Source organism: Rhinolophus ferrumequinum, chromosome 14 (assembly GCF_004115265.2).
Source record: "Rhinolophus ferrumequinum isolate MPI-CBG mRhiFer1 chromosome 14, mRhiFer1_v1.p, whole genome shotgun sequence".
Lineage (NCBI taxonomy): Eukaryota > Metazoa > Chordata > Mammalia > Chiroptera > Rhinolophidae > Rhinolophus > Rhinolophus ferrumequinum.
In genome coordinates this window covers 58361543-58384237 of record NC_046297.1, presented here as the reverse complement: position 1 = coordinate 58384237, position 22695 = coordinate 58361543, and the positions used below count along the sequence as shown (strand labels likewise).

Here is a 22695-nt window from a genome sequence, read left to right as displayed (position 1 = left end):
CCAGAGGCAGACATGTATTCAAATATTTGGGGCACAAAGGTAGTTTCAAAGCTGCCATGTTCAAGTTCAATAATCACATACCTCAAACGTAACTGCAGCTGCTATGGTAAATCTTTTAAAACATATAGTCATTTTTTTAAATTAAATTTTGAGTATATTTAAATCTTGTTAAAAATAAGAGCCCAGATTCAGCACTGATGACAAATAATATCTCCTTCGACTGGCAAATATTACCATTTCAGCATTCTGAAATGAAGAGAGATCCATCAGAAAGAAAGCATTCAGCATCTTAAAATGTGTTAAAAAATCAAGAGGTGAAAAACCAGACAGCCCTGAGAGCCCAGGTGACCACTGTGTAAAACTCTGCAGCCAAAGGTCATAGAAAACTACTTTTAAAAGGGTAAGTACATCCGCTTTTACTGTTAAAACAATATTCCACAATTAGTTACCTGAAATTCATCCTTTTTGCCCTCAATATTGTATTTCAAGTTAAAGCAGAGGGTCAGATACAATTATTTCTTAAAGCAGAGGATCAGATAAAATTATTTCTTGAACAGTGTTTTGGCTCTTGGCTTACCATGAACTTTATCTGAAATGCAATTCTGAAAACACAGGTTAATGTAAAAAAAAATAATTAAAAAAAAAGCTAAGCAGCTGACCACAATCAAAAGAAATCACCCAAAATATGGACTAGATCACAAACACTGCGATTTATAGATTTTTGAATCAGAAAGAATGATTCCCTTTATGTTCTGTACCTTCTAGAGGTACAAGATGAGGCGGCCAGGGAAAGCTAACAATTCACCAACATTCTACATCTGAGAGTTACATCCATCGTTATATTAAACCTTAAACCCTTTGCATTTATGTGTTGATTTCGTCCTTACAACAGCTCTATGAGACAAGTACCATAATTATCAGTCCCCTTTACAGGCGAAAACTATGATACACACAGGCTGTGTGATTTTGCCCATGGTGTCACACAGCAAAAAAGTGAGAAACCTTCGATGTGAACCCAGCACTTAATCCCCATAATCTATCCTCTTAACCATAGGACTATACAGACTTCAGTAAGATACGCGACATTATACAAATTTGGAAAGCAGGAAAAGAAGGTCTTTCATATGAAGCGACATGTCCACAGGATTTGCCCCTGGTGTGTCCACAACTAGTGTATGTCATTTACAAGCATCTCCAATTATCCGTCTAGGATTTTTTCCCCCTCTCAAATGTACGCACTGAGGACTTAAGTAGCCTGTGTGAAAAATGTTCTCGTAATCATTTTATACCAATTTTACCATGTGACTAACATCATGAGAAAATTTGGTATTGAAAATGTTAATACAAATAGCTTGAATTAGTATCAATCTGTTTATTATTAGGTTGGTGCAAAAGGAATTACAGTTTTTGCAACTATTTTTAACCTTTTAAACCACAATTACTTTTGCACCAACCTAACAATTTGCTATTATGCAACTAATTGTCTGGATGGAATTTATTCATTCGCTAAAAATGTATTTATTTAATACTTACTATATACCAAGCACTGTTCTGTGCAGCCAGGAACACAACAAAGTTCTTACCTTTCAACAACTTAATTCGTAGTGAGAGTAAACAGACGCTAACACAACGTAAGTTCAGATATTTTAAAGTGCTTTATAAAAATAAATAAAGTGATATAAAGAGTAGTTTTATTGGGGAGGGGATAAGTGCAACTTTAGTTAGAACGGTATGAAATTAGCAAATTAAAAGTCTTTCTGGGCCGGCCTGGTGGCTCAAGTGGTTGGAACGCTGTGCTCCTAACTCCGAGGTCGCCGGTTCAATTCCCACGTGGGCCAGTGAGCTGCGCCCTCTACAGCTAAGATTGTGAACAACAGCTCTTCCTGGAGCTGGGCTGCGTGAGCAGCTGTGTACTGCCATGAGCTGCTGTGGGTGGCCCACAGACACCAGCATGGGCCAGGGAGCTGTGTCCTACATAACTAGACTGAGAAACAATGGCTTGAACCCGAGGGGGTTGGGGGGTAAGCGGAAGATGGGGGGGAAAAAGTCTTTCTTTTACATCATATTATTCTTTTTGTCCGAATGGCATTCAAATTAAAGATGTAATTATGATTCATATACAAATATTTACAATATTTATGGAGAACTGTATTCACCAACATAGTTGATGAAAATTAAAAGAGAGAATTGACAGAAGCAGCCTTTTTCTGCCAAGTAAACTCCTATCCATCCTTCAAAACCCAGGTTATAGCTCATCAGCTCCATGAAGCTTTTCCAACAGTCCTCAGATGGGACTCCCTATCTCCCCCTCTTTACTGGCTCTGCGTTTGTTGTACTGGTTTGTTGTACTAACACTGGGCTATTATGATCTGTTTCCATTTCTATCTCTCAGACTAGACTGAGCTCCTTGAAAGGTAATAAATTTGTACCTTATTTTGGCATCCCCTTTGGCTCAGTACATCAGTTAGGGTGAACTACATTGAATTATGTTGGTAACAAAGAATTCCTCTTTTCACATAATTCCTATTTCCGGCAAGGCATTAGAAAAATGAACCATGATGGATCAATTAAATGTCTCTCCTCCCCGCCCTGCTCCACTACTACACTGGGAAAGTGGATTACAGTGATTTAGGGATCAGGGAGATTGTGTCAGGTTTGCCTGTCTTCCTTGATATTTTTCCAATGCTGGAGGCGAAGCTGAATGAGAGGAGACACTACTGTTTTTACTCACATTATCTTCATGTGCATTCAGAAAATCTCACAGTAATTTTTACCAGAATTAGTCTGATTCACTTAGTGGCTCTGAATTATTTTTTTCTATGCCACTAGCAAAATATGTATATGTAGGTAGACCATTCATTAACTAAGACATCTGACGGAAAACTGTGGTCACAGAACAATTTTTCACTTAAGTCTCCCGTGAGGTTAAGTTCAAGTTTTCAAACGAAGAGCTCGCTTCCAAGATTGGTTTCAGCTGCATCGTTGAAGTTTTTTTTTTTTTTTTAAGTAAAGATCATGGTACATTTGCCAAGAGCTCAATGGTTCTAAGGGGGTTTTTCAATACACTGGCACATTCTAATTCTCACAACATTCTTGTGGAGAGCCGTTAATTGTTCTCATTTTTCAGAAAATGAAATTGAGGCGCAGAGAGACAAGCGTACATCTTCGTGGTTACTGGCAGAGCCAGACCTGGACACTAGGTCTTATAAATGTTCCCATATGCCTTTTCCATCATACCATGCTAGCACTTCCATAGAATATGTCCTCACAAAACCAACATGGTCACCAGTTATCAGTCACATTAATGTTACAATTTGTCCATCTAGCAGGTGGGGGGCAGGGGCTTGATCTCAGTTGTAGCTGGAGTTCATATTAATCAGAGTGAGCTTAGTATTCATTTAGTCCAGTCTTGGTGGAGGCTTACCTTTCAAAGCATCCCCGACAGATGACTACCCGATCTAAAGGAGCACTCCACATCACTCTCTGCCCTTATTCTGTTCTATTTTCGTTTTCAGAACTTTCTACTTCCTAGAAATATACAATATAATGTGATGGTTAATTTTATGTGTCAACCTGACTCGTCGACACATAAAATTAACCCTGGTCCACAGGGTGCCCAGATATTTGGTCAAACATTACTTTGTGTCTGGAAGGCTGTTTCTGGATGAGATTAACATTTCAATCTGTAGACTGAGTAAAGCAGATCACCCTTATTCAATTGAATGAAGACTTGAGTAGAACAAAATTATTTAGTAAAAGGGAACTGCTCCTGCCTGACTGCCTTAAGTTGAAACACTGGTCTCAAACTGAAATGGCCCTTCTTGGAAGGCGAGCCTGCCAGTTTTCAGACTAGAACTTACCCCATAGGTTCTCCTAGGTCTTAAGCTTGCTGACTGCAAATCTTGGGACTTCTTGGCCTCCATAATCACATATGACAACTCCTTTCTCTCTCTCTCTCTCTCTCTCTCTCTCTCTCTCTCTCTCTCTGTATGTATATATATATATATATATATATACATACAGAGAGAGAGATACATATCTCTATATGTACACACACACACACACACACACACACACACACACACACAGTGCCAAAAAATGTATACACATTTTAAGGAAGAAAAAAACTATTAAAATTATACTGATGGTAACCACTTTGAGCACCTCTTATAATTGCAGAAGTCAAACGTGACTTGTATTCATCTTTTGTTATTGGTATATATTGAATATTACTATTTTAATACAGGTTTTTCCTTCCTGAAAATGTGTATATATATTTTTTGGTACCCTCTGTACACACACACACACACACACTCACATCCTATTGGCTCTATTTCTCTGGAGAACCCTGACTAATACATATAATTCATTTATTTACTGTAGCAGACACTTTTCATTGCTTCCTTTTTTTACACTAATCAAAAGACTTACCATTTAGTGACTGCTTTCCTCAGATGTTTTGCATATGTCTTTTCCATTTAAGCCTGATATTAATTCTATAAGAGAGGTGTTCTTCTCACGCCATTGAAAAAGAAAGATTAAGTAACTACAAAGGTTAAATAACTTGTCCATCACTACTCTCTGAACAGGTGGGAAAGCTGGAATTCAAATTCAGGACAGACTCCATAGCCTAAACCCCTTAGCTATTGAGCTAATGAACTCCTATTACAGAAGAAAAGTATTTGAAAGGAAAGAAGCCAGAAAGGAAGGGAGGGAGAGGTGGAGAGAGAGAGAAAGAAAGGGAAGAAAAGGAAGAAGGGATGGAGGGAGGAAAGATTACCAAGCCTTGCAATTAATGATTGCATGAAATCAAAGTCATACTCACTTATGCTAGATCCAACCTGGAATAAATAACACCATGATGACTAGCAGGCATGTGACCCCCAATCCCTGAACCACAGCCAAAAGAACATTTCAGCTGTCACTCAGAGCCTGCATCTCAAGAGTCACTGACAATCCATGTAAACATCACATCCATCAGATTTCTCCTTTGCTCATAAACTGTAAGGGACTTGGAGAGGGCATGGCAGCTGTCTTCAAATATTAAAAGGGCTGTCATACAAAAGGGGGATTAGGTGTGTTCTGTGTGCCCACAAGGAAATAGATTTCAAGTCAATTCTAACAGTCAAGATTTCCACAGACCACTCCCTTGGGAAATAGTGAAATCTCTGTCAATGAAGGTGGAGGCTGGTCAACACTTCATGGCATACCTGAAGAGCTCCAATCACCTTCTCAATGGTTGAATTACATGGCCCTCAAAGTACCTTCCAACCCTAAATTTTAAGATTATTTCTTCCCTCCCCCACCTACCAAATTAAGTCTATGCTATTCATCATGCTCTTCAAAGCGCTTCATAATTCAGCTCCACTTGCCCTGTCCATATTTATTTGTCACTTCATCATAATGCAATTCTTCTTCCTCCCCAAACAACATTCCCATCTCTGAGACTTTTGACTCAATTTTTATCCCCCCAACTCACCCCATCTCTTCCTGTCTCCCTCTCCAAACTACCACAATGCAAGATACCTAAAGCAGGTTTTACTTCCTTTGAAAATATATGGTCCATTTAAAATACTTTTACATAAACTTTGCTCTAAAATTTTATTTGTATAATTATATGGTTATTTCCTGGTTTTCAGAAGTTAATACTAACCCAAGAGAGGCTACTTTGCCTATTTAGAAATAAAACTTCCTCAAATTCAGGAGCCAGTGTATTATGTTCATAATTATTTTCAGCTCTGTATATAGTACTACATGATTTGGCTATATGTTTTCTTTGGTTGTTCAAGTTGATTTTCTGAATAATGTTAACAACCCATTATCCCTGTTACTACAATTCATCAATAACAAAACATATTCTGACATTTAGCAATTTCTAAGGCTGAAACACCTGCTCATTTTGACACCAACAGTCAGCCCTGCAGGTATAGAAACAAGATGTTCAACAGAAACTTCTTACACAAGAAGGAAGGTATCAGTCGGACAAGCCCAAGCACACCTATGGAGGATAGACTGTGCCAAAATCTATAGTAAGGCTCATAGTTGTAAAGATTAAAAAGAAAAAAAATATGTTATGAGTTCTTTTAAAAATGAGGACATTTGGAAACTTATTTAAAGCAGAGCTATGATTTCTTACCACTGGAGAATTCACAGGTTAAGAATTATAAAATTTGCTGGAGGCCAACAGAGAAGGCATCAAAATCCTTTTAAAATGTCTGATCAAGAGAGGTTAGGAAGGGGGAACCAAAGAAAATTGGACGTCTATTGCTGGGAGAATCTCATCCTCTTGCCCTCAGGGAACTCATAATTTTATGTACAGGTATAATGCCCTTTGTAGGTGTTCAACGATTATTTTCTGAATCAATTCTGTCTCGTGTTTTGTTTTGTTTTGTCTTTGAATTCCTGAAAACAAGAATAATAATTGCTTCACATCAAGGAAAAACAAACCTTTCTGATTTTTTTCCTGATAAAAATGTTCTTTTCATAAAAACATACTCTTCGCCAAGGCATTCTAAACCTCACTCCTTGAATCTAAAACAAGCCAAATCCAAATTTTCAACAAATAGCTATGATAACATAAGACACTCTGCTGCATTCTGTATGCTAATATTTCCTCTTTGTAAAGAAGACATTTTTTAAAAAAGAGGGTGGAAACTGACATTCCTTAAGTGCTTGCTATGTCCCAGGTATGTCATATAGATGATAACATTTAATTTTCACAACCCTGCTGGTTCATTTTGACTATTATGCTCATTTTGCCAATGAGGAAAGTCAGACTTAGAGGTTAATATGTCTAAGCTAGCATAGCTAGGAAGGAAGCAAGGGGAGATTTCATTCCACAAGATGTTTGACCAATAACCCTGTATGCTGAATACTAAGCCACACTGATCTCAGTAAGTAACAAGGGAAATGAGAGTGAGAAAAGAAAAAGGAAAGTCCAATATATGGGAAGAAAAAAAAACATCCTGATGAAAATGTTATTTTTTATTCTCTTAAATCTTGGGCTGGAAAGCAATTCATGCTGTCTTCTGACTTCTCTTCTGAGCATGGTTACTGAGACTCCAGCAACCTACAACGGGTCTAATGTCTTCTACGTGACAGACAGTGTTTGCAGGGCCTCTGTGCTTCTGCAAGGTGTTACGAAATGCTTGGAGGACAGAAGTGAGGAGAAACAGGACCAAAACTGCATCACAGCTTTTCTGTTACACACTTGTGTTAGATCAGGATTTCTCAACCCTTATTTTTTTTTAATTAATACGTTAATTTTTTTCTTCCTCAAACACATCACCAAATTATTGAGGCAGTTAAACTTGCTGGACTGTCAGTCTTTTTTAAATTAATAAATTAAATTAATTACCATCACTTCTGAACAACAGTGGTTTTATTTAATCCACCAAAGAATTGGAGAATAGACTACTGCACATAGCTAGATCTCCATCATGCAGAAATCGTGTCAACACGTCCTTTTATTCCTCTATGTTCCCATTTTGTCTATTAAAATCTTATCTTCGACTTTAGTGTTCTATTACAGTTTTATCAACATGATTCTGGGTGTGTATATCTTTTTATTTATGCTCTTCAGAACTCTGTATGTTCTCTTTGGCAGCTCTACCTATTCTCTTTTTCATAGTCTCTTATTCGTTTCATCTCATATTTTGAATATTTCTATGACTTTAACAATATTGTTGTTTATTTTAGAGTCTTTATGTAATCATTCCATAGTTGAAATTCAGGGGATTCTGAGACCACCATTTTTTGTGTATTCTGACTCTTACTCAAGGTACACGGTTTACTTCTGTGTTTCCAAAGTTTAGATTATGGACTTTTCCTTGGCATTGCTTTATCTGTGGCAATCAGGAATTTGAGCTGAGCATATGTGCCTCAAATACCATTTTGGGTTTGTTTCTGCCAGGCACCCTACTTTTACCAGCTGTGAGCAATTTTTATATTAATTTCTTGAAGGGGAGGACCCCAGAGCCTTTGAAGAGTATATGTTTGATGCCTAATCTGAATATGGTACAGATCCATGGTTATGAATTCTCAAGGACAATTTTATCTCCATTCAGGGCACAGGCACACACAGAGGGGCTTCCTCGACCTCTCCCTGAGCTGATGAGAAGAGAATCTCTAATCCACCCTAGTGTTGGTGCTGAAGCATCATATCAACTGTCTAGATAATAGCAATTATAACAATAAAGAGAATAAGGAGGAGGAAGTGGAGGAGAAGCAGAAGGAACACTTAGGGAGCATATTCCATTGACTAGGCTTCCCTCTAAACCCTTCAGTGCATGAATTCCAGCCGAACCCCAATGTCCAGTTTATGACTGGACACAATCCCTTCCCTCTGAACTCTGAAAGTCAGGATCTAGCCAGCATTAACCTATAAAACCTACCCATTACCCTGTTTTAGCTGATCTTTTGATTCCTACCTTACAAAAATTTAAAGCCCTACCAGTCCCACTCTTGTTGGACTAAACTCACAGTCCTGGGTTCATAAGATGCAAAACCCAGAAGAACTCGTGGAAAAGATGGCAAATTTTCCAATTACTCTCTTACCTGTGAGCTCACAACCATAAATGTATTGATGAGAAGTAAGCAATTCCAATAAGTCAAAATGCACCTTGAGAATTATCACGTTCCCAGGCTACGCTCAACCACAACAAGTGCACAATTCAGAACTACCCTTTTCCCAGACAAGGGACTGGGAGCATGCGCTGAGTCCCCTGCTAGACCATATAAGTCTCATGATGGTAGAATGCTGCTGATCGTGACCACCGGGAAGCGGGTAACTCAGTGTTCAGCACGAAGGGATAATCACTAAACCTCCTCTATGCATTTACTGCTAAATCAATAACAGAAAAATTGGTCTATGATTATATTGACTCATGCAAACTATACATTGTAATAGTAACAGCAAATAGTTATGTAGCACTTCCTCTGTTCTAGGCATGTCACATACATTAGCTTATTTAATCCTCACAACTAACGTTTGGGAGTTCTCATGTCTCAGGTAAAAAAAAAAACATCGAAATCGGGAGTATCAGAACTAGGCTCCTTTGAAGGTTTATATATGAGAGTACATCCTATACAATTCTTATTGGAAATACCAAAATAGACCAGCTTTCCTTAGACAAGCAATGAATGACTTCGTTCATCAAGTGATTCTGTTCCAACACATTCAAAAGTAAGGATCAGCAAACTTTCTTTCTGAAAAGGGCGAGATAGAAAATATTTTAGGCAGGCAATCTGATATCTGTTCAACTCTGATACAGTGGAAAGGAGCTCTAGACAAAATGTAAAGGAATGAGTATAGCTGTGCTCCAATAAACCTTATTTAAGAAAACAGAGGACTGGACTTGGCTTGTGGGCCAGTTCGCCAGCCTCTTCAAAGAATAATTGAAGTTCATCTCATCCCCGTCTCAGAAAATGAGACCACGGGGATGGGCCCTTCCCTTATCTTCTCATTGTAGGAAACTGAAATAAATAAATAAATATTCCATTAAAAAAAAAAAGAGGGTCAGAAATCTTAATTGAAAACCATTAAAAGCAAATAAAAGAAAACCCTACGCTGCTTTTCCTCTCTCTCAATCCTTTTCCGTCAGATTCTGCATTCTTATGCAAAACGCCAAAAATAACTGGATAAAGCTGTTTGGACAATAAAAGAGAAACACCCAGTGATGCAAATATGCCCATATTATGCCCAAAGGCAAATACCATTTTTGTGTGGGAGTTTGTTTTGGAGTATTAAAGACACATGTACAGCAGGTTGACAACAAGTAAATAACTGCACAGTAAATAACTTCTGTTTAGGATCTTAGCTCTTTGCCTTTAAATGAAAATTATAAAATACGTGAAATGTGTCTTATTGTATCAAGTCACTATCAATGTAGACTCTTGTACCAAAAATGGTAGACTGTAGAGAAAACAAAGAGAAGCATAATTGAATGTGGATCATGGGACTACGACATCTTGGAAGAGGGGCTATGGCAAGGGGTGCATTAAGGCTTGGGTGGGTAAGGCCTTTTTGTCTCTAGTGGGCCCCCTTTATGCTCGCTCTTGACCTCCTGGGAGCCCTAACTGTGGCCTGGATTGTCACCATTGTTTACAGCTTACGTCTTACGACAATTCTCCCACAAAACCAGGGCCCTCAGAGGCAGGCAAGTGCAATGCTCGTGCCATTTACCACTAGACCATCATGCCCCCCGCATGCACGAACACGGAAAGTTCTCAAAGTGAAAAAGCAATTCACAGAACAAGAAATACAATATGGCAGGCTGTACGTATATGTCTGTATATTCATAGAAACGTGACTGAAAAGTTCACATGGGATAGCGTGAAAACAAGCGATGGGGTAAGCTGATGGGTAACTATGTTTTTAGCTATTAGTAGGTAGCATTTTTAGGAAACCATTCTTTCTAGTCCGTGCATATTGACGGGACCCCTGTTCCGCATCGTAAACTGCTAGATACTGAGGAGTCAGTGAGCAGCAAAAACATTCACAATCCTTGACATCAGATCTTACAGGCTAGTGGGGAACACAAACATTCAATTATAAGTGAATGTAAAATTACAACTATGACAAATGCTGTAAAAGAAAGTTAGTTGTTGTACGAGGGCCTGTAACAGAATAGTCAGGGAAGGCTTCCGAGAAAGTAATGATGGAACTGAGCTTTAAAGGGAAAAAAGGAGGTATTCAGGCAGAGTGGTGATACGGGAGAGTGTTGTTCCATGCAGAGGGGATGGCAGGTGCTGTCCTGGGAGAGACCATGGCCTTTAAAGGACCAGACAGGAGGCCAGTAGGCAATTCGATGAGGAAGGTGCGGAAGGTAGGTACGTTCCGAGAGAGGTCTTGCTAAGGATTCTGGCCTCCATCCTAAGAACTACTGAAGGAGTTTTAAGGTGTGTGTGGGCATTGCATAGGGTCAGATTTATCTTGAAAAGGTTGCTCTAATTTCTGGGTAGAGAACCAATTGCGATTTTGCTAAATAATCACTGTATGGCAAGAAAGAAATGGAAGCTTAGCTGAGTGTTGGCAACAGACATGGAAAGAAATGAATAGATTGTGTCAGTATTTCAATTGCAAATCAATTCACTGGAACTTGGTGATGTATTGAATACGGGACAATAAGGCACAGGGAAGGAATTGTTGACAATTTATCTGTGTGAGGAAGGAAGAAGGAGTGAAATGGGAATAAGGGAGATTTGCACATTAGATCCGTACTCTTCTGATGGGACTATCAGTCACATATGTGTGTAGTGCCTGTGTTAGAGCAATTCAATCCCCAAAATAAGCAAATAAAAAAAAAATATCTGACCTTCTGGTACAGATGGTTTATTCCCATTTCCTTTGTCCACAACCTTGACTCTGGGTTTTGGATCCTTTCTTTTTTCCAAATCTTTAACTGGAAGAAAAGTAGAAATAGAGTAGCATGTTATGTTAAAGACGAAAAGAAAATATCCAATGCGTATTACTAAAACCCTTGCAAGTATTGAGAGTACTAAGTAGAAATTAGCTCCTTGGTAGAATCTCATCTCCAAAGACTGGAACTGCCATTTTCTTTCACCCTTATCATGGGAAGGTGTGGAACACTTAAGGAATTACTTTGATCGAGGACTCACTATGGGCAGATGTATGAAATAAATTTAAGCTTTCAAATCTACTAGAAAACAGACATGATTATTATACGTGAGGGAACGAAGGACCAGGAGGCTAAGCAACTAGAAAATATCTCATAAAGCCAGAAAGTGTTGGCACAGGATTCAAACCATAGCTTCGGGTCTCTGACAAGGCCTAAGTTGTCCTCTGCTCTAAAAACATCTTAGCCGTGAATATCCTCATTTGGAGTTAGTTTATCTGCAATAGAAGGTGGAGAACCCCGTGCTATTTTTCTCTCAAACTTAAAAAAAAAAAAACGTTTCCCTATGAATAAATAGTAGTATTTCTTTGTCACTTTCATCATGAAATATTCAGGGACCCAGAATGCTCCTTGATCTTTTCATTCATTCATACCAATGTATTCCGTTAGCTTTACTTTCGACTGCTCAAAAAGCCACAGCAGCTTTCCTCCTATTGCTGAGGACCTTACATTGTGTGACTCAGTTAAGACCACCACCAAACTGGCTATAGTTTCTGCACAAATAAAATGCCCTGTGAAAAGGCAGAAGTGATCCTATGGCAAGAGATTTCATTTAACTGCTGCATTTACTTCACGGAAATCAGCAAATTTGTTGGAGGGTAGGCTATGCCGGGGAAACGAATTCCTCTGAAACATCCTTCCTGCCTTCTCCAACATATTATTCCATTACTCTTGCCTTTACCGTCCCCTTCTCTCAAAAGGGTTTTGAGATTTGTCATCTGCCAATGTCGTGTCTCTGCAGTTCTATTATTCCTTTTCTTAGAAACTTTCCTTAGCTTTCTAGTACCTAGAAATTACATTCCAAGATTAAAAATAAAAATAATAAATGTAAGACGTCTAGATCCTGTTATTCTCACGGACCTTCTAAATTTTCTAAATTCATTTTTTAGACCTCATTCGCTGACTTCTTTATAAGCCTTGAGCACTTGGGAATACTCCCTTCTTTATTTTTTTAATTAATTGATTTTTTATTAAAGTATAGTTGACATACATTACATTAGTTTCAGGTGTGCAACATAGTGTTTTGACATTTATATGCCTTACAATGTGATACCCATAATAAGCTTAGTAACCAGCTGTCACCATACAAAGTTATCACAATGTTATTGACTATATTTCCTGTGGTGGACATTACGTCCCTGTCACTTATTTATTTTATAACTGGGCGTTTGTACCTCTTTTTCCCCTTCACCTCACCCTCCTCCCCTCTGGCAATCACCAATTTGTTCTCTGTATTTTTGAGTCCGTTTCTGTTTTGTTTTGTTTGTTCGTTTGCATTGTTTTTTTAGAGTCCACACATAAATGAAATCATACAGTATTTGTTTTTCTCTTTCTGACTGATTTCACCTAGTATAATACCCTCTAGATCCATCCATGTTGCCACAAATAGCAAGATTTCAGCCTTTTTATGGCTGAGTACTATTCCAGTGTGTGTGTCACATCTTCTTTATCCATTCGTCTACCAATGAACACTTAGGTTGCTTCCACATCTTGGTTATTATAAATAATACTGCAATGAATATAGGGGTGCATATAGCTTTTCAAATTACTGTTTTCATTTTCTACAGACAAATACTGAGATGTAGAAGTGCTAGGTCATATGGAACACCCCCTTCTTTAAATTATTTTCTTCCTCATGTTTTATAAAGGCATTATCCTGGGTTTTCTTGTATTCCTCTGACCCCTCCTTTACATTCTCATTCTTTGAGCCCTTTTTCTGCTTCTATTCCTAAAATGCGATCATATATTAAATTGCCTTGCATCTCTGTAAGCCCCACCTATAATTTTATCATCCCATAATTTTAATTCTCACCCTTCCATGGATAATTTCCAAATCGACATCTTCAATCCCACCCACACATAGGCCGTGGCCTCAAACAGCTTACATTCTGGAAAAAAAAAAAAATGTCTACAACTTTAATATGAAAAAAAATTGTGTTGAGTGGTGCTAAAAGTAGAAATAGATCTGAGAAAGAATAATTTTAAAGATGCGGGGAAATTTCACTGGGAAAATAACACTTCAGCCTGACTTTCAAAGATGAGCAAGATTTTGCAGGAAGCGATTATCAAAATATTATTCTAAAAAGGAAAATGGTGGCTGAAAAGAAAGTGTGCCAAAATAGGGCCATTGATCAGTCTCCAAATGAATAAGAAAAAATAACAACCCCCTTGAACTGAGCCACTAGGTCACATATAAGATGTAACACATATGTCACACCAAGCTGCTGTTCCCCTCGCGCAGGGACAAAATCAGTTAGAAAACTGTCACAAGCAAAGTGGCGCTAACCCTAGCAACAGTAGCTACTATGCCCCTACTATGTGCTGAAGAGAGCTAATCCAGGCAGTAACAGGCACATGTCACCATCCCCATTTGCAGATGAGGGACTTGAGGCTGGACATGACTGAGTGGCTTGGCCAAATGCACACACCAGATTTGGAATCATAATATCCAGCAGATCAGACATGTCTTTCTGTCTTCAAATCTCAAAAACTGTTTCTTATGCTTCCCTGTGTATCAGAAGATGGATTTATGAAGAATTCAAATACCTACACAATTGGAAACCTATATCCACAAGATTTGTCTGGATCATCATTTTCTTGGATCCAACCATGAACGTTTCCCAGGGAAGGGAGACCAGGCTTTAGCCCCATCTCTCAGGGAGTAAAAATATAACTGAAACGCCAAATGGGAAAGGAAGCCACCCAAACAAAGTTATTTTAATTTTATTCTTACAAACAGTTATATGGGAAGAACTAATCCCTCTATCCTGCCAATAAAAATAACATAGCTAAAAAAATATATACTTACATACAATTTATCCAACTAACCAGTTAGACTGTTTCACTAAGATTATTTCAGCAGAGTTTAGTAATCTGAAGACAACAGCACGTGCTTAAGTCTTTTGAGAAAATAGCTGTTGGGAAAGCTTTTAAAGGCTACCTGTGATTCTTACGCTGCTCAGTCAGTGGAATATTTGAAATCATCGATCACGATACCTTTAGAGTATTGTAAAATGAATCATTTTTCCTTGTCCCTTTTACTGTCTCTCACAAAGTTAAGGATAAGTTATGTTGCTTATTCATGTAGGAATGTCAGAGGCCAGCAACTGACGCCCAGTGCCAATAAAATGAGACAGAGGCTGGTTTATATTGAAAATAACATTAAAAAACCTTTTCCTGAACTTCCAGAAAATGCAAATCTCAAAAGAATGTAACATTTAAAACATGTGTGTGTCCTGCTGACAGGTAGGTTTACCAAATGTCTTTTGTTCGGAAGTTTCCAGAGGTAGCAGGTTAACAAAGTTGTTTTTTTAATTTAGAAAAAAAGTCACAAACTATGTCTCATAAAACGTTACTTAGAAGGGGAAGAAAAAAAAGGAGAGAGAGAAAATCCAGATAGATCAGTGCTGCACGCATAGTTCTAGAACCCACAGCCTCCCAGATTTGTGGATTCATCCTAGAGGCAGGATGTAAAAAACTATTATTACTTGAAATGATGCCTAGGATTTGCTTCAAAATAATGTGGGGGGTGGGGTAATAGATGAAACAAGACTGGTCATGAATGGCTAATTGTTGAAGCGAGTGATGGATACTTAGGGGTTCATTGTACTATTCTGCTGATTTTTTAAATTATGTTTAAAATTGCCCTTAATAATAAGTTTGGCTTTTTTTTTTTTTTTTAAGTTTCTATCTTAACAATGAAGTAACACAGAACATTAACCACGGCAGGCTTCTTCTGTTGCATTCATGATACACAAAACTCTGCCCTCCACATTTGACAGGCCACCTCCAGGAAGAGGGAGTTGCTGTATAAATTCTCTGGTGACTAGAATATAAGGTCCATAGGGGCAGGGATCTGTCATGTACCAGTACTTAATAGAGGTCCTGACATTTAGTAGTCATGCAATATATATTTTTTGAATAAATAAATAAATGACTATGTCCTGAAAGGCAGAAGAATCAGGGCCTATGTGAACAACTTTTAAACTCAATATAAAGAAAAGCTGTCCAAAGAAACAGTGCAGACTGAGCTTTCAGTCTGGACTGAAGCTTTTTCTCCTGCTTAGAATGTCTCTAGGTAGCCCTTCCTTGCTCTGTCTACCCAACTTACTATTTGAGAACTGGCTCAAATGTGATGCCAATGCCCCATCCATGCTCTTCCCAGCCCATTATTGGGGCAGAGAGAGCAGCCCCTTTCACAGAGTACTGAATCTCTCTCCCTCTCTTACCACGTTGTATTTGTTCACAGATCTGTTTGTCATGGGTACTCACACATAAGAGGCTGACCATAAATGTCAACTGATTAAATATTGGAAAGAGTTCAATATCTTGTTACCTAGGTTGGTTTTGTGGAGGCTAGGTTGGCACCTGTTAGGGATACTATAGAAGAGGTACAGGTATCATCCACTCAGTCATCTGTTGAGTATTTATTGAGCACCTACTATGTGCCAGGTGGATGAGACGTCTGGGTAAGGTTTAGGGGACAGCGCCAGGGAGAGCATTTGAAAATTAAAACTTAAAGGATAAATAAGAGTGCAGTGAAATGGGTTAAGGGAAAAGCAGAAGAGTATTAGTGATAGAAGGAACTCATGGAAGATTGTACTCAAGTCTTTTAAAGGATCTCTTCAAATCTAAACAACCTAGGATTTTAACTATTACAATATTTACCACAGACTCAAATTCAGAGTTGAGACAGGGTCCCATGGTGGCACTTTAAGACCTATAAATACGTACTTCTGAATTGACCTTGGGCTGGCTTGCTTTCTTTGTCTTTATTGTATGCAATAATTTGAACTGTGTAATTCTGGTCTGGCATAAGACCTTGAATAATTGCTTTAGTTGCAGTGTTCTGAAGATTCAATTGATTGGTTTTTCCACCTACAATAAAACAGAAAGATGTATCAGTTCTAAGAAATAGGTTAACTGTATACGTTAAGAAATTTTATTAACCAGGAATCATTTTAAAAGGTGAAGACATTTAAGAATGTATATCTCATGGTACATATGTGCATAGCACTTAATTGTAATATGCTTTTCATTTTCATTCGCAGTTGTACTCTTTGCATTAGACAAACAGTTGTCTAAGTTAGATAAATAACACATTCACAAAAATCTTTCATCATAACATACTATTGTTTTTATACACTAGAGAAAACCACAGTACCAGATTAGAAGACAGTAAGTCCTCACCATCAGATATACTCTTTGAGGAAAGAATTCCACTTCAAAGTGAAGGAAAAGATATGGGTAGACTGAATGTACTTATCTACGCTGGAATTTTTCTTATGGCCTTTCTAAAGTCAGTCAAAGCGTCTCTGAAGCGTGAGCAATTTACTTGTCTTAAACTTGAGTATTACTGACTCAGGATGTTGAAGGAACCACTCATTACCTGGCTACTTAAAAGTTAGCTTGGTTCATGAAAAGATTTCAAATTCCCATTATCTCCCCATCAAATTAGACTGACATCTAAGGCTTTCCTGAAAATGCTGTTGATTAAATACTCAATCTTTTATACAAAATTCAAACTATACCTTTCTTCTCCAATTTCTGGCACTGATTACTATGTCAAGAAAAGGGAAATTAATTTAAAATGTCTGCCCTTCTAGCAGTAACTGCAAAAAGGGTCTGAAATTTGCTGAACTAATAAAACAGAACAGAACACAGATTATATTTTAATCATATTCTAATAAAATTAATGACTTTAAGTCTGAAATTTGATGCTACCATCCATGCCTCCTGCCGCTAGACAGCAGAACTGAGCCTTTCTCTTGCCAAAACCCATTTCCTTAAATGCATTTGTGTCCAAGATTTAAATCTGGTTTAACAAACTTCTGTCATTTAAAATTCATCTATGACAAAGTGCATCAATTTACTCTTTCATAATTTGTTTCACTAAATGAAAAAAAAATCCTTAGGAAACTGTATAAGAATCCCTCTCTGAGAGGCGTCGGGTGTATTACTTTAAAGGCATTGAGAATCCTGCAATAAAAAAAGCTTTAAACTCTGTTTAAAACGGTACTTCTCAAATTTATTTGACCATTAAACAATTTGGTTGTGTAATAGCTATTAGTATCCTGAAGGATATCGTGGGACATGTTTTGGGAAAGACTAGTATAAACAACACTTGGAACATGTCACATAGTGCTAAAATGTCTACAAACACTGTGTGTCTCGATGTACTTATTACTCTTTCTATTTACTCTATTTATTTTATGTTTGATCAACTAGATACCAGAGTGTCAAGGCTGACTTATTAGTTTGGGCCACTGAAGGAAGGACACAGGGTCACGGGGGAAAACATACCCAGTATTCATAAAGAATTAACTTGCTTTCCTCCTCAATTTTTATTTTGTCACTAGACATATGGAAGCAAGAGCTGGAAGTCTACTCTTTAGGTGTGCCGTGGCAGAGGGAATTGAAGAGTCAGGCTGAGGTTTGGTTTAGAGCCCACCCATGTCACTTTTAAGATTCTAAGATTCCTCAATGACACCTGCTTGATATACTTAATAGATTGGTGTTATCAGCAATTAATCAGGAAAAGTTAAAACCCTGATGACCTGGAGAGAAAAAAATTCCCTTTCAAGATCCAACATGGGGAATTCTCAGAGGTACCACACATTAGAAATTTATATTTTGACCTGTAGTGTCATAATATTGTTCAAGAATCTCTTAAACTTAAATTTCTTAGTGTGGCTTCTTTTAGAAAACAAATTGTATTTTTAAAAGTCAAAGTTATTTCAAAATTGGGCCATGTTCCAAAAATGAAAACTCTGAACCAAACAGAAGAAAAGACTGGTTTCCACAAGTGAGTCACTTCTGTAGGTCAAAATGGGAAAAGTTAGCCTCTGGGCGCACTAAACCAGAGTCATTCTAAGGAGAGTATGCATAACATCTGTTCATAAAAGAAGGTCACTTTTTAGTGACCAAGCAAGGAATGAGGTGTTACATCTGCTTGTTTTGTTTGAGATTTTATATCTACTACGAGATAAGAGGCCCCTACTTAGGAAAAACAGAGCATCATTTTATGAGTTGGGAAAAGGCTTGCAGTAGAAAGGAGTCCAGTTCTGTCCATATAACTATCTTTATTACCAATAAAGAGAAACAATTATTATATTTATATAAATACATATTGTGCAAATATGCTATTATTAAGCATTTATTACATACAGTGTGAAAATGGACCCTAGAAGAAATGACACCTGAGCGATATACTAAAGAGCATATTTTTTATATAACTACTTTATCTTCATGATGAATAAATTTAACTTTTGCTTTTCCTGCGTTAATTTATCACTTATTTTCACAATGTCTACTTAGCTTTCATAATTTTAATGTAGTATCACTGAATAATAGTCTATCAACTTAATTAATCATAATTTACTCAGCCAGTAACAGATGTTGACCATCCAGATGTACTGTATATTTTTAAGTGTCATTAGACCAAAAGTATTCATTCTATGTTGAAATGGCGGTAGTAAAAATTTTTGATAATCTAGAAATTTCACCTGAGGAGAATTATGGATCTTTAGACTTTGGGACCATTACTTCCTGGATTTGAAGGTAAGATTTCAAGCTCAAATATTTAAAAAAACAAAACAAAAAACCTACACATTTTTAGTTACCTATGTGTAAATGTTGCTAAACTCTGACTGTTATTACCTGAAGCTGGAGACACAAGAAGTTTGTATCCACCAAATTTTCCTCTTGGAGCCTTCCATGAAATTTGTATACTATCGTGAGATAATACATTATATCTTAACCGTGTCGGTGAAGCCACTGAAAAGGAAAAACAAAAAAAATGTTGAAATGTTGAAACATTTAAGCTTCCATTTGTTAAATTAAAAAGTCAAAGTAATCAAAATATATAAGACTTCTTCAGCTTCAAAATGTGTTCTTTCTACAACCCCATTAATGAGTTACTCGTTGGCAAAATAACACCAGCTTGAGAGCATTTGTTTCTTACTCAAGAGATAAGCATTTGTTAAATAGTACTGACCTTATGACAAAGAACTGTGACTTAGGGTTAGAATTTAATACTCTAGTCTGGTTTAAAAATTGGAGCCAATCTTGTAAAATGCTGTCATTATGTTATAAGGATAAATTTTTCTTCTTGGAACATCTGAGCTTTTATAATCTACTCTATAGGGACTCGTTTCATGGCTTCAGGTTTTTCACTTTAGTAATCCAATATCTCTTATGATAAGGTCATTTAAGAAGGCTATTATGAACATATTATAGTAATAAGATATCATTTAAAAACATTTGAGAAAGAGATTGTAAAGGACCAAATAAAAAAGAACCAAATAAAAGATAATTTTATAAACGTTGATTTATTATTCAAGTGTGGCTGATTTATACGTTACAGAATTATACAAAGCACATGGTCATAAATCATCCCAGGATGTTTAATCTTTTCTGATAGTTCACAAAATTAGTAGATCTATGTGGTTTTTGTTTAAGTCATTCAAATTTAAAAACATATTTTTGGAACTCTACTAATATGTTACAGAATTTAAAAAGAAATACTTTAGTAAGAAGATTTTTATTATATAATATCTAAATTAGTTTGGGGGAAAAAAAGCTAAAACTTAACAGAAAAGTTTGCTCTTATTACTACTTTTACGCCCAGCCTTTCTTTCTCACTTTAGGAAACAGAGCGTGGGAGAAGAAAACAACTATTCTCCTTAATAGATATCTCTCATATAATATGGGGTTTGGATATCAGTTTGATTCTCAGTTGTGTCACTTATTAGATAAATAATCTTGAGCAAGTAACTGTTTCTTCCAAAGCTTTATTTTTTAAATTATTTTTTTTAAGTTACAGTTGACATTCAATATCATTTTATATTAGTTTCAGGTGTACAGCATAGTGATTAGACACTTATAGAACTTACAAAGTGATCCCTGTGAGAAGTTTAGTACCCACCTGACACTAAACTTATTTGTTGCAACATTATTGACTATATTCCATATGCTGCACTTTACATCCCCATGACTATTTTATAACTGCTAATTTGTACTTCTTAATCCCTTCACCTTTTTCACGCATCCCTCAACCTCCCCCAACCCTCTACCCCCCGCTATGGTTACCATCAGTTTCTTGTCTGTATCTGAGTCTCTTTCTGTTTTCTTTGTTCATTTACTTTGTTCTTTAGATTCCACATATAAATGAGATCATATGATATTTGTCTTTCTCTGTCTGACTTATTTTACTTAGCATAATACCCTCTAGGTCCATCCACGTTGTTGCACCAAAGCCTTATTTCTAAAAAAAGGTGACAGCAATACTTTCTGCACATGATAAATGACAACATTAAATAGGATAATGGCTAGACTGCATTATAACAGCAGGTCAATAAATATTTGTTCCTCTTCCCTCTTCCTTCATGTATGGGTGACCTCCAAAGCTCATTTAATCCTCATAAGATACATTGGTATCCCAATTTTATATAAAATGGAAGTAAGGAGAAGCTCAGAGATTTTCCCAAGTTCACATGTTGGTTAATGACAATCTCTGACCCCAAATGAAATTCTCTGTTCCTTTGGGAAAAGACCCTTTATTGAGCTGGATGAATGAGCAATTTACTCCTCTATAGACCATCCACTCATCAGAAATCAGTCAGCACTGAAGGACATAACCTTGAGTAGAATTCTCTTTCTAGAGCCCTTTACTACCTCTCAGTAAAGAATGCCAGTAAAGCAAAACAAAAACGTTGGCTTCCCATTCTCAGTTTGACAGGAATGGAAGAAAGAGTTCACATTTCTCTGGTTTATGGGAAAATACAGATGTATCATAAAAACAACTAGTTTAACATAGAAGAGGAAGGTGGCTAACTGAACATTTGGGTGAACAGAGAAACGGGTACGATTTTGCTTAGTCTGGAAATTAGGGAGAAAAACCTATCCATAGATAGGTTTTTATTACTTATGGCAGAAGACTGAAAATAAGAATTTTAAAATGTAGACAATATATCCAGTTTCTGAGCCAAATCTTGTCAGTGGGCTGATAGACATCAGCGGGCAAGCTTATTGCAAAGTTCTGCATGAAAGCACTGGTGAAAGAAAGCTGGCATGCCTGAGAACTAGCCGTCAAATGGAAAAGTGCAAGTAGGATGGAGGATTCAGTCTAGGTAGTTCCAAGAGGGTCAGCCAATTCTGTCAGCACCCCAGGTGTGCTGACATCTCAAGGAGAACAAAGACGTTAACACCATTCAGGTTTCCTAGGTTAAAGATTAGACATCTTTCCAGCATTTTCTAGCCAGGCTATTGTTCTTTGACCTGGTCTGAGTTTATACCCTGTGACAGTTTTTTGGGGGGATGGCTAACCTTGGGAGCCTCCAGGAGAAAATAATGAGGGCAGTATTGACCATGCTCTGACCACACAGGTCACGCTCAGAGAGCATGGGTGTGCTCCAGAACCCAGAGTGACACTAGCTTCCATCGAACTACTCAAGGAAATAAAGTGTGAAGCAAACCCTTCATCAATATTCAAATCCATCAACAGTCAACTTTTTCAACAATTTACAAATGGGTCATAGGACTCCCGTCCCATTACAACTGCTAGCAACAAGCAATACCGCCATTTTCTTTTATCAACGGACCACACTTCTTGCCTATAGAAGCATAAATGCTCTCACAATCATTAAAACAAAATCTTAGTTGGACACAAATGTCACTTTTCCTTTACACTTTTGCCTTTAGGGCGAAAAACACTGAAAAGAAGAAATGCTAGTTAAGAAAGAAAGAAGCATGAGGTCACAGTTTTGGATTTCAAAGTTATTTCCCTTTTTCCTGTATGGAAGGCGCTGGGACTGGTGCCAAAGCAAGGGCAGCAAGATTGACAGAAGCACTCTAAGTGCAGTGAGAAATAATTGTCCTTATCTCATGGAACAAAAATTTGTGTATATTTAATACCAGACCCATGATTTTTCTTTCTGTGAGCACAAAGGAGGTGCTTCTATACATATACTTAACTTACAGTAATAATTATAAATGCTTGCATGAACTTGACTCAACAGTTACTTTGTGTCAGTTAAAATCCTAAGCTTTTTAAGAAGAC

At 37.3% G+C, this 22695-nt stretch overlaps 1 protein-coding gene across 2 annotated transcripts in view; it reads right to left on the bottom strand.

Moving 5' to 3' along the window:
* The window catches only part of COL14A1 (collagen type XIV alpha 1 chain), a 201746-nt gene that overhangs the window by 152212 nt on the left and 26839 nt on the right, over window positions 1–22695 (bottom strand). For both annotated transcript variants that reach the window (XM_033126918.1, XM_033126919.1), the window contains exons 3-5: window positions 19296–19412; window positions 16371–16514; window positions 11316–11402 (exon numbers count right to left, since the gene is read on the bottom strand). In XM_033126918.1, coding sequence (XP_032982809.1) covers window positions 11316–11402; window positions 16371–16514; window positions 19296–19412 — 348 coding nt within the window. The remainder of the gene's footprint in view (window positions 1–11315; window positions 11403–16370; window positions 16515–19295; window positions 19413–22695) is intronic.